Source organism: Crotalus tigris, unplaced genomic scaffold, assembly GCF_016545835.1.
Source record: "Crotalus tigris isolate CLP2741 ecotype Arizona unplaced genomic scaffold, ASM1654583v1 scf7180000017890.1996003, whole genome shotgun sequence".
Classification (NCBI taxonomy): domain Eukaryota; kingdom Metazoa; phylum Chordata; class Lepidosauria; order Squamata; family Viperidae; genus Crotalus; species Crotalus tigris.
In genome coordinates this window covers 1,567,825-1,581,121 of record NW_024096707.1, presented here as the reverse complement: position 1 = coordinate 1,581,121, position 13,297 = coordinate 1,567,825, and the positions used below count along the sequence as shown (strand labels likewise).

At 36.6% G+C, this 13,297-nt stretch overlaps 1 protein-coding gene across 5 annotated transcripts in view; it reads left to right on the top strand.

Annotated features, from left to right (window-relative positions):
• Nucleotides 1-374: 374 nt before the first annotated feature.
• Nucleotides 375-13,297, top strand: part of ZEB1 (zinc finger E-box binding homeobox 1) — a 107,110-nt gene continuing 94,187 nt past the window's right edge. For 2 of the 5 annotated variants that reach the window (XM_039344101.1, XM_039344100.1), the window contains exon 1: nucleotides 375-474. In XM_039344101.1, the coding sequence (XP_039200035.1) occupies nucleotides 417-474 (58 nt within the window). In that variant the 5' untranslated portion in view covers nucleotides 375-416. Of the gene's footprint in view, nucleotides 475-2,516; nucleotides 2,783-13,297 lie in introns of those variants that run through there. The other 3 variants (XM_039344104.1, XM_039344103.1, XM_039344102.1) reach the window with 2 other exon arrangements.

The window sequence follows — 13,297 nt, the reverse complement described above, 5'->3', positions numbered from 1 at the left end:
AGGAGACTCTCCGCTCCTCGCCCCTCCCCCTGGGCATCCCTCCTGTGAAAGGAAACTCTCCTGTATCCCTTCGATCTCACCCCGCTCCCTTAGGGGTCCCCCCTCCCGCAATAAACACTACCTGCCTACTGACTAGCTGAGAGAAACTTTTCCCTCCTGCCGGTTCAAACGCGCTGCCGTAAAGCGGTCGTCTCCCCTGGCAACAAGGTTCCGGCGGCCGAGCACTAGGTGTAGGAAGGTGATGTAAAAAAGTAAAAAAAAAGCACCACGCGCGCACGCATATACACACACACATACAGACACACTGACACCAAACCACCCAGTGTCGTAAACCAGGTCCGGGCGGGGGCTGAGGGGGGAGTGCAGGGGGAGGGGGGAGGAGGTGACTGGAGCATTTAGACACAAGCGAGAGGATCATGGCGGATGGCCCCAGGTGTAAGCGCAGGAAGCAGGCGAACCCGAGGCGCAATAACGGTCAGTCAGCTTCGCCGGGCAGCGGCCCGAGCTTGGCTGGGGCCGCTCAGGGCGCCGGGCCGGGTCGGGCTGAGCTTGGGTGTACTGGGAGACAAGGTAGAGAGAGGAAAGGAGGCGAGAAGTAGAAAGTAATTGCCCGGGAGCTCGTCCCTGGAAGCCCGGTCCCTCTGCACCGTTAGATCCGCTACCTGCTGCCTGCCCGACCGCCTGCCTCTCGTCCGCTCTGCGCTCCCTCCCCGCCTGGCTGCTGCTTCTCCGCCTAGCGGTGCTTCTTCGCTCAGCCGGCTACTGCCCGATACCTCTCTCCTGCCCGGGGACCGTTACTCGCCGTCCGCAGCCACCTTCTCTCCCCTGCCTCCTCTGCTTCGCTAGCGCGCCGGCTCCCTTCGCCCCGTTTTCGCTCTCCGTTCTCCGGGGGAGAACTGAAGGGGTGCTGGGTGCTTCGATCTCCCACGAGGGGCGGCGGAGGCCGCTCCTTTGCCTCTCGGCGACCTCCGCAGCCCCAACTTGCAAACTTATTACCTGACCTGAGGCGGGTCCCGGTGGCTCTGAAAGGGGGAGGCCACGTCGTCCCGCTCCCCAAACTTTTCTGGGCGAGGGCTGTTGAAGGAAGGGGACTCGATCCCGTCTCTTCCTCTTCCTCTCACGCCAGGAAAGTCAGAGGGAGACGCAGTGCTTTGGGGAAAACCCTTTTAGCTCTGCCCTTACTCTCCCTCTCCCCTTCCCTCACATTTGGGGTGCTTGGGAGGGGATAGGGAGGTTCGGTGGGCTTTGACCACTTTTTAGCGGAACGTGGGAAGGAGTGCGCGTAACTAGCAAACTCAAACGAAACGTCGAAGCAGAAGGAGGGCTGTAATGGGGACTTGGTGTCCGGGAGGGTGGCGTGTTTTGGCCCCGACGGAGGAGGAGGAGGAGGCGATGGAAGCACTGTTGCTTGCTGCAGTGTGTATCGATTTGATTTTATTTTTCTTTGCAAGGGAAACGCGCCACATGCGCACCCCTGACATCGCTTTGAAAGGGACCCCCTCCTTTGCTCTCACTTTCCTCCCCTCCCTCTTCTGCTTTTTTTCCCCTCTTCTCCCCCCCCCCCACTTCGCCTCCGCCTTTTTTAGTGCCTGCAGTGCATGTTGATTTATCTCCGTAGCCATTGAACATATTGTTTCTCCTCTTACACCCCGCCAACCTCCAGATCTTGGCAGAACTAGTAGAAGTAGACTCCCCCTCCCCCCTTTTCTCCTTTTTCCTAATATCTTCTCTCCTTTATCATCCTGATGGGGGGGGAGCTCTCTTCGCTGTGGGTTAGGGAGGGAGCGTGAATCAGCCAAGTTTCTCTCTCCCCTTCTTGGATTTCTAGGTACCTGTTTGTATAATAATCATAATAATGGGTGGTAACGATTTGGCCGCTGCCCCCCCCCTTTCTCTTCCCCCGCTTCTTCGCAATGAACTGTTACAGCCTATATAAGGAATGAGGCTTACTTCTCCCATTTGTCTGTGTTTTTGTTTTTTAAAAATGAGTTGAAAAGGGGGAAATAAACACACGAAAGTTCTGTATTGTTGGATTCACTCCCTTAATTCTTATAGAAAATAACGGGAAAGCTGGTGATTTCAGAGGATGTCAAACGGGAGGTTTTGTAACCTTTCTTGGCAGTTTTTTGTGTTCGTCTGGCATTTCCTGTATACGGTTATGGATAGGAAGGTTTTTAGCGGTTGGTCCAAGATCATGACGTTTTGCATGGGGTTTTGATATCCCGGAGAAGGAATTATCGTTCCCTGGGCGGGAGGGCGCCATTGGTTATGAATCTTAACGTGCGAAATGCTCATATAAACACCGGCCTTCTAACCGACTAGCAAGTTGACCTGGTGTTGATTCTGAAGTAGTAGTTTCTTGCTTTGTTGTGGGTGGGTTTATTTATAGCACAACTGTGTGTGTATATGTATGCGTGTAGTTATTTTCCTGTTTTAGACCTGTGCATATATCAAGATGAGTCTATATTATAGGTAAGTTTGGAAAGAGCCGCTCTGCTGTTACCTTATTTAAAATGTTAATGATAGAGAAAAGGGGGCTTTTCTTGCTGACGACATGTGTGTGTGACATGCAAGTCTGAACCACCCAGTCTCTGGGCAGGATCTGTAAACATGTTTACCTGAGCAGGAAAGGAAATGCATTTTCTATTAAAATTACTCTTATTGGAATATTATACTAGTAAAGCTTATCAACAGATGCCTTGAGAAGTGCCTGAATATTTTGCTTTTGAGACCAGCTGGGAAAAACGATTCTGAGGGCTGCAGCAAATGGCAACTTGTGCAGGTAGAAAAAAAATGGTGTGTGAGGTTTCTCTTGCATGCATGTCAGCCCTCTTCTGTCTGCTGCTTTCATTCTCAAGGGAGGGATTTATTTACCATGCTTGTTGTCAGTATTTTTCCTTTGTGCTTAATACTAGAAAACCAGATTTGAGGTTGTTTAGCACAAATGTTTGTCTGCAGCATGCATGATTTGTAGAAAACAAAAGGTGTATAGGATATGTGCTACTCCAGGTATTTTAAGCATGATTTTTGATTGAAAATATCTCACCTTGTGCTCAGGAGCAAAACCTTTGATCTATTGTTACTTCTAATTATAATATTTTAAAATAAATAATAACTTCAGCTGCTATACATTCATCATCACTCGAAAAGACTAGATAATAGATTCTGGATACTAGAGATTTCCCAGCAGTAGAATCCTGTTTGACTTGCAAATGTTTACTGATCAAAATTACTGGGAGAAGTTAACCCTTAATTCTTTCTTGCAAATAGGCAGTTGAATTTTTGTTCTTCATGCCTTCTATAAAGATGCCATTAATGTGTACTTTTTCTATTGCTAATCTTGTGTTTTAATTTTCTTTCATTAGTTTTAAGGCATACATACTTACAAAAGTACATTTATTAGCTGCATCACAGATTAAAAACTATCATTGTTAAATGGACTAGAATATTATTTTAAAGATGATGTTCATCTTTGCTTCTATTGATGGTAAATTGATGCCTCAACTTCTTTTTCTTACTCCCTCCATATTTAAAAGAGTATACCTTTTTATGTGTTAACAAGTATATATTCAATATCTTCCATTTTAATCTCTAAATATAATTGCTGTGCTATTCTTTTCTTGATTGGCATGCACAGCATATTAATAAAAATATTTTAATACTGCCAGAGACCCATAAAAAGTGCCTGGTATTTCAAATCAAATTAAATTCATTCCATAATCTTGATACAATGTAAGTCCATATAATTATAATCAAACCATAACTATATGCAGTGTTTACGAAAGTTCTTAAGCAAATTTGTCTTGAAAGTCATAAATTTCATTCAGATGGAAGAAATTGTGTAAAAGTTTCAATGAAAATTTAATACATTTTTTTTCTTGCTTGAATCTCTCCGACATTGTAGCTTGATGTATTCTTTAGTAGAATATCTATTTGTAGTTGTATATTCAAGTACTAAAATATTAAATATATATTTTATAGAATATATATAAGAATGGAAAACTTATTTATATTACCGACTAACTGGAAGTTGCTTTATGTAATTTGTTCTTATAGACATAGTCTATGCATAACAAAAGTAAAAGACCTGAAATTGCTGAACCAAACTTGTTTTCTATATTTTTCTTTAACAATTCCAAATACTTTTGAATAATACTCTTAAATATAAACACTGGAAGTGTGACCACTTGAATTAGAAAATTTGCATAATCTGAGAAGTATTTTTCATATTATGACTTTTTAATTCATTTTCTAAGAAAGTCATTTTTTATAAACTGATAATAAACTTTACCTCCTGTTGAATCCTTGCTCTTTCTAACAGGGATCTTATTCATATAGTACAAGTTCAGATACCATAACCTATATGTTGTTATGGTCATTAAACTTCCAAATATAGCTATATTGCTCTTGTCCCCAAGGTAGTTGTCTAATGTCTACAGAGGTTCTAGTCAGACTATCTTGGCCTTGGTAATGGAGCAAGGCATGTCCTCCTTTTAGACTTATCTCATTTTTCTCAGCCTAATTTAGTATTAGAACTGATGCAGTGTTTAAATTTGTACTACTTCTAATGGAAAGTTCTTTCTATAGATAGCCAACTTGATAGCAGTTATGTTTTATTTATTATGTATTTATTATATTATATTTTATCCTGCCTTTATTACTTTGAGTAACTCAAGTGATGAACATACAAGTCTGCATATATGTTTGTTAATCATAATAGAAATCTAAATAACTTCAGCCAAAATGTCATATCCTGAACTCATAATATAGTTTATATAAACCATCTGGAGTATTTGAGTACTTCATTTGCATATACTAGACCTAAACAGAAGAGAAGTTATAGAAGAGGAAGTCTTCTTTGTATATGAGTAAGCTTCAACAGACTTTGGAGACTTCCTAGGCCAAAGAAGAAACAAATATATTTCTTTGCATATACGTCAGTATTTTTTTATGCTAGTTGACCTCCATGAATCCTTATCAAATGTCTACTTGCCTATTTCAACTATGCATTTTGATATGGTGCCATATTATGTTGTATGAAATTTATATAACAGTACAGAAGAATTCTATACCATATATTCTATATCTAACCTCAAGCAAATCATAATTCACTCTAATCCCTCTTATCTGAATTTGGCCAAAGGGGAATTTCAGTTTGGCTCAGTTTATAAGGGAAATAATAATAACAAATGCATTAATAATAATCCAGTACAGCACTGAATATATAAAATGAGTGCCTTAATTTGAGCAACTATGACATTAAAACCTGACAGACAAGTATTCAGATGGAAGAATGTTGTGATGACAAAGAGTAAAGAACTCCTTTCCAAAACAGATCATATACTACTGAAAATCTTTGCCTTTTATCTTCATCTGTCTCCCAGTTGATAACTACAGGGCTCCAATGGAAAATCTTAAGATTATGACTACATTTATTATGAGAAGGTGTTTTAACGACTAAGGCTGAAGATACAGAAACCAATGGTTCTCAGGTTAAAAATGGCTTTTATATAAGCATGTCACAACAGCCTGACTTCAAGGCCACCAAGCACTGCATCAGTTACATTAATCTGAAAGTATGAGACAAAAATCCTTGAGTTTAAATCCTTGCAGAAATATAGATGTTCCTAATGTCATTGCATTGCAATGGACCAGCAGTTTGTAGCTTCATTCTTGTCTGCAGTAATGATTCTAATCTAGCCAGGATGTGTCTGAATCGTTTGCCAAGACAAGTTGAGGTAAGAATGAAGTATCAGGAGATTGGTCTTTTTTTGTCAAGCCTACGTGTGCAATGTGACAGGCAACCTTGAAAGGCATATGGTATTAGGCAAAGGGGAAAATATCAAAATGATATTTGGTATGATTGACTGCATTAACTAAAGAATTTTTGCTGGTTAAATTATTTAACCATTATTAACATACATGACTTAATATGTTAGTTTGTTCATATGGAGGATTTTTGAAGGCATTTAATTGTTCTGTGGATATGGTCTAATATACATATATAGTAGTACCACAGTAGTACTACAGCATATAGGGAGATCATTAGAATTTGGGATAGACTTTCTGTGGTAATGTCAAATTAGATCGTTATATATGGAAACACAATCATTATGGTTTATAAGCCATGGTTTATGGCTTAGTGTTGTAGATTCTGGCAACAATATCTTGTTAGAGAAACCAAAGCTTAGCATGTTATTTGGGATCCAGGCAGATTTATGGAAATGAACTCTTTATTTGAGAGGTTTTAACAGCTGGGATGCTAAACCACACAAATAATTATAATTGTGCTGCAGAACTTAAATTTGGTGGGATAGTAATTTCTTAGGAATTTTCTAGATTGATAGATAAATAGATGACACTGCTACGGAATTCTTGTCATTTTAAAAAAAATTAAATCAGTACATATATGTCCTTGACTTACAACAGTTCACTTAGTGACCTTTTGAAGTTACAATAGCTCTAAAAAAATAAGTTATGTTCATTTTTCACACAACTATTGCAACAACCCCATGTGATCAAAATTCAGACACTTGGCAACTGGCATGTATTTATGGTTTGCAATGTTCTAGTGTCATGTGATCACCTTTTGCAACCTTCTGACAAGAAAAGTCAATGGCGAAGCCAGATTCATTTAACAGTTGTGTTACTAAACAACTGCAGTGATTTCCTTAACAATTGTGGCAAGAAAGTTCATAAAATGGGGCAAAATTCATTTAACAACTGTCTTGCTTAGTAAAAGAAATTTTGGGCTCAATTGTAGTGGTAAATTGAGGCCTACTTTTATTATTCTTTGTAGAAAAGAAGCATGCAAACTTTTTCATTCTAAGATCCATACTTTGGTGATTTAGGAATTGTACTCCCCAAGATGGACAAGACTGGGGAGTAAAATTAAATTAAATATAATGTCACATATTTATAATTTCATAGCAGCTTTTAGACAAGATTAGAAAAGGGGAGGTTATAGTTCCCCTGTGTAGAATGTGTAAAAAGAGATTGTAGAGTTACATATACACATTATAACACAAATTTTGATTTCCCATAATTTTAGATTTCTGTATTAATTTATTAAACAAATGGATAATTGACAATTTCTAATACTGCTTGGCATATAGATTTATCATTTTTCTTGTTCCGGTTTTCATTTTATTGGAAAACATGATATGGTTAGTGATAAGACATTCTAAATGCACAGCTTTATCTGTACTTGCATTATACTGAATTCAGTGACATCCTTCAGGTTAGTATTTTGATAATGTTTCATTGAAAATCTCTGTACCATTTTAAAATTTCTTAGGTGTATCATGAAGGAAATACAGTGAATAGTCTTAAAGTAGTCAATTATCGACTACTAATTCTTTGATTGGTGCCCTCTGTATATTTAGATGCCAATCCGAAATAATTAGTTCTGGGAACTTAGTCAAAAGAAATTTAAATTGCTCATATCATTCCAACAACATTCCAATAGCAGTATCTGTAGAATACTCTAGGTAATGCTTGATTTATTTTCAAACATTTAAAAACAGTGCAAAGTTTACTGTTAGCAAAAAAAACCCCAAGATTAAATTGTCATACTTACTTAAAAGCTGATGTTTTCCCTTCATTTGATAAAACAGGTAGAAAGTTATTAACTAAAAAATGTATACTTGTGCAATATATTATGGCATTAGGAAATCTATATATAATATATAGTTCTGATCATGAAGTGTATGATCTGTGACTCTGTTTTATTGATAATTTTATTCTTATATAAGTTTGTTCAGTATTTAGTAGTCATACATATTATATTCTCTCTGTAAGTTTTTATTCCACATCTCTAGTCTTTCCAGGAGGAAGGGCAATGTTCCATTCAAGCTTTGTGCATGGGCACATAGATACAGATAATGAACCCAATATCCACATAGTGTTCACAAGAGATAAAATATTACACAATGGTAGTAATTTTAATTTAATTCAAAAATGAACCTAAAAATATCACCAATGATTTGTATCTTCACATGCAGAAATCTCGCTTGCATTGTAGAAGAAATTTATCTAGTTCAGCTTTCTCCCTTATGTGATTAGAACTCCTTTCCAATGCTCCTTATATTTGGGTACATTCTTTTTATCAATAGTTTTTGTGGCTCTTGGGTCCTTCTAAATTTAGGTGGAACTGAAAACATTATTGGCTTGAACTGCTGATTGGCTTGAAGTGCTGCTAGTCAGATTGGAAGCAGGCAGGAAGATTCATGACAGAACTGTTTTCTTGGAGCTAGTTTTATTACTATTGCTGTTTCAAAAATATATCATCTTTTTTCTTCCATGTAGTAAATAGAACAAGATCAAAAGGGACAACCTTGATTAAAAGTCTTATAGATATGAGCTCTCAAGAAAAAAAAAGTGGATATTAATTTCATAGTTACTTTCAAAATACTCTGCATACCCATTTGCAGATGTGTTACCAGAGAATGAAGTTCAGGAGTTGAATGCAGCAATAACATAATGTGATACAAGTTTTGGAACTGAACAGATCAATATTCTATGTTCAAAATGCAAAGACATTCTTACTGAAGATATACTGTAGCCAGTCAGATTGACTATTGCATAAAGTTTGCAATAAGTAAAAAAGATCAAAAGGAAATTTGTCTCAAATTATCTGATTTGGTGATATTTGCACAGCAGATAGAATAGTTTCAAGATTTGCCACAGGTAATATTTTGAGGAATCTAGCGTTCCCTGTGAGCATTGCTTCAACTTAATGAATACTCTAAAAATCAAATTACAATTTATTTATAACTAGATCATTTGGACCTGGTGATGTGGGTTAAGAGTTTTTAACATAATGGAGGATTACTAGATCTGGATAGAGTTTATTCTGCATGAGCAGATGCTAAATATCATAGGGGAAAACTATGATGTTAACCTTTCTCTCTGCGCTTTTTCACGCAAGACCACAAAATTGGCTGTATAAAAGTTTAGCATATAATAATGTATTTTGTTAGCTTGATGTTGTAAAATTATTTTCAATTCAAATAAAAATTTAAAAATCTATAAAGTGTATATAATAATTGCATTATATTTGTTACCATACACTCATCTCACAGCATACAGATTAAAATTCTGCTTCCAAAATATTGCACAAAATATATTTGTTGAGCACACAGACATCAAAACTTAGAGGGAACATTAGAAGAGATATGGTTGTGTATGATAGTTTGTTTAAAAAATATAATTCTTATTAGCTCTATAGCTAATAGTTTACTCTCCTACATATTATAAAAGTATAATTGCATGTATTCTTTGACTATTTTTCACGCACTTCAATCCAGTTTATGACTCTTATCCTTACTTTACATAGTTTTTGTAAGGCAGACATTATTTGCATTTATTTATTTACACATACATGCACTTTATAGGCTACTGACGTCCTACATTTCTGGGCAGTTTAAGTTAAAAAAAAGACAAAAAAAGATATGAGTGTCTCAAAGATAACATATAAACCTATGAAACCTGTTTATCAGGGACTCAAACTTTACCCTGCCCCAGAGTTTGAGAAAATACAGGTGGTTCTTGATTTACAATTTGTTTAGCGACCACTCAAAGTTACAGTGGCACTGATAAAATTGACTTTTGGTTGGTCCTTTCACTTAGGATCATTGTAGTATCCACAGGATAATGTGATCAATATTCAGGTACTTGGCAACTGGTGTGTATTTACAATAGTTGCAGCGTTTTAGGGTCATGTGATCGTCATTTGCTACCTTCACAGCCAGCTTTTGATAAGCAAAGTCAATGAGAAGTCGGATTCATTTAATGACTATGTGATTCATTCAACAATTATAGTGATTCATTTAACAATTGGCAAAACTATAAAATCAAAGCAACTGCTTTGCTTAGAATCAGAAATTCTGGTTCCAGTTGTGAAACCATCTAGATCGGGAAGGAGGGAGACCATTCCAGAGGGTAGGTGCCACAGCAGAGAAGATCTGATTCTTGGATCCAGCAAGATGAAAATGCTTGATCAATGGAATGTGAAGAAGACCCAGTCAGCACACTCCAGTATCAGATTGAAAGGGAAAATATATATTTATTATTTTATTAATTATCCACATGCAATTTGTTGCCATAATAGAAATATAAAGTGTGACAATATTATTCAGATGTAGAGATCCTGTTCACAAAAGTACTGTTCGTACAGATGAATAAAAGCAAAGTTTGATTTAACAATAGGCTATTACCTGCTTTAAAGTGAGAAAAGTGGAAAATATTTCCAACCAAAAGAAACTGTGATGACTACAGCTATGATTTGCAGTGAAATGGCTCACCCTGCACTGAACAGGAGAATGGGGTGATATATGGAAGTTGTTACCTGATTGATCTCAGGGGTCCGAAGAGCTTGCAGTTGACCCCCTGAAGTTTATCATCTATCTATTGACCATTTAACTAGAAACAATTTTACCTTAGTTTTCTGGATGATAATAAATTAACTTAAAACTTTTGCATGTATTTATATAATTATGGGCAAGCCTAAGCCAGGGGACATTTACTATTGTTTCCCTTACATCTTCATTCTTCTTCCCACAAATGGTTTATATTCCCCATGAGTTTGGAAAAGTAGACTGAACAAGACTTGAGATATATTATGATGCTCATTATTTTCTTTGAAAAAAATGCTGGAAAAAACTAATTGGTAGGACTTTCCCCGGTACCTATTACATAATAATAATAAACATACTTTCTCCTTTCACTACTCAAAATACTATTTAGATCTTAAATCCACTTATCTAAATTATGACAGCTACTTTAACAGAAAAAAACTGATTCACATTGCAGATAGTGGCACTTGTAAGTTGTCTGATCAATGAAAAACAGCAACAAAAATGAATGTGGAATTCATAATGTTTACCAGCAGTGACATAGTTTGAGTTATTTTTTTTTTAAAGCAACTAACACTGACTTTCACAAAGCTGCCACTTGTTGGGCTCTTAGCTGAGGATGATAACTAAGGAAGAATGCTACTGCTTGCCTGGATTTGGGATTACATAAACTGTTAGTATGTTTTTCTGATTTCAGACCATCAGTACTGATGGTATAAAAAGTTTTAGGCTATTCTTCTTTGCTCATATTTGGGAGATTTTTGTTGTTGAGGTAATTCATTTATTTAACATTTTTTCCTTTTTATTTTTACATAGCAGTGTCTTTTACATTTGCTTTTTAATATGTACAGCTTTTTCTTCATTTAATAAAATCCCTGAAGTTTAACAAGGCTACAAAATACAGTTAGCCTCAGCATGTCAATAAGCTTAAGTATATGTCTCTCTGATTAGTTGTAAGATGAGTAGGCTTTACAATAATAGGTGTGGAATGATCTATCTGTAACTATTGGAAGTTACACTATTTGGGATATTGCTTAGCTGCTGTGGTACTCCAAAACCTTATTTCTGTCATCAATAATTTTAAGATCTAAGAGAGGTCTATTTTCTAGCACTAGGCTAGAGTAGACAGTATGAATTCTAATGCTGCCTTAGGCATGAAAACCAGCTGGGTGACTTGAGCCAATCATTCTTGTCTTCACCCAACCCCTGTCCCAGGAGTGTTGTGGGGAAAATAGGAGGAGGAAGAAGTATGGACATTCATCATCTTGAATTATAAAAATAGTAAAGGTGGATTATTATTTTTTTAAAAAAGATATCTTGTTAAGGCAAAAAGATAAATTGTTTAAATATCCATATTACATCTATTTTGAAGAGTATTTGATTTTTGTTGAGTGAGAAGTGATGCTCAATATTACAGTTAAGAAAATATCTGAGGTTGTATTTACTTTAATACAGGTTTATTTTTTTTTTCCAGCTGAAAGGTGCACATGGCTTTTAAAGGCATGGCAATCCCAACATTTTAAAGAGTATGTGGGACTAGGATAAAAAAGTAAAAACTTAACACTGAGCTTATATCCAAAGCTTTTGGAAATCACATATTCATTTCTGGTTCTGTGTTCCTGCTTGAGAAGTGTGCTAAACTATTTGTAAGTTAATGGGATAATTAGGGATATATTACAAAAAGCTGTAGCCCTAGAAAATCATTATCTGTTAGAATCTTTTGCACCTGCTTAAATAGAACAAATTAACATAAAGATTAGAGCTGGTTAGCTTACGTTTCTCCATTTGGACTGTGGAGAAAAAAAGAAAAGTGGAACTGAGAAGTAGTTTTCACCATGATGGAATTATATAGGTTTATTTGAATATTAAGTTATAACTGCATTTGCACATTGATACGTCACTGCAGTTATTCACTAAAATTAAATATAGAAACCACATTTAGGACTAAGATCAGTAAAGTATTTTTTTTTCAAAACACCTAACTGATTTCACTTGCTCTCAGATGTGACTGCTGCAACTAATATTAAATATTTTAAAGAAAACTGGACAAATGTATATGGCTATCAATGGTTACTAATCTTGATGCCTGTTTAGCTCTAGAAGTAGCACACATTAAATACCAGACTGCTAGTTTGTTATACTTCCTCATTATGGCTGGGAAGAGGGGGTGCTTCTGGGAAAGATGAGCAAGGAACACAGGAATGCGGACTATATAATCTCAGCATGGCCACCCAACTGCCCACCTAAAGCAAGCAGGCATCTTTATTGGGTATAGCAGTATAGGAAGATATTGGAGGCAGATTATCATTTTAGTGACAGCGGCAAAGACATCATTTTATACTGTGCAGAAAAAGGCAATGATAAGCCCCTTTTGCATTTTTAACAAGAAAAATCACATGAACAGACAATATAAAACGATAAAAGATATAATGCTAGATGATGGGCCCCTCGGGTTATACGGCTCTCAACAAGCTTTTAAGGAAGAGCTCAGCATCTTTTCAGTACTAATGATGTTTATAACTTGGCTGGATTAAAGCCTTTGGGATGTCCTTTCTTGTTGCCATACCGAAAAAGAAAATCCAATGCTGCAAGGACAGAATTATAATGGGAACTTGGAATATAAGAAGTTGTGTTAAGTGAAAAAGGAAATGAATTAACTACACATTGACATCTTAGGCATCAGTAAATTGAAATAGACTGGAACTGGAGATTTGCAGCCATAAGAACATTCTTTTTAATACTCAGAACAAGAAAAACAAAGAATGAATGGTGATGCTTTCATAGCAAGGAGCATATTTGGTATAGACTATCCTTTAATATAACAATTACCCAAGTTTATACTCTAACCATTGATGCAAAACAAGAGTGATGGGTTTTATGATCAGGTTTAATCTGAAATCAACAAAACATGTAAACAAGGTGTGCTGTTTTGATTGGAGACT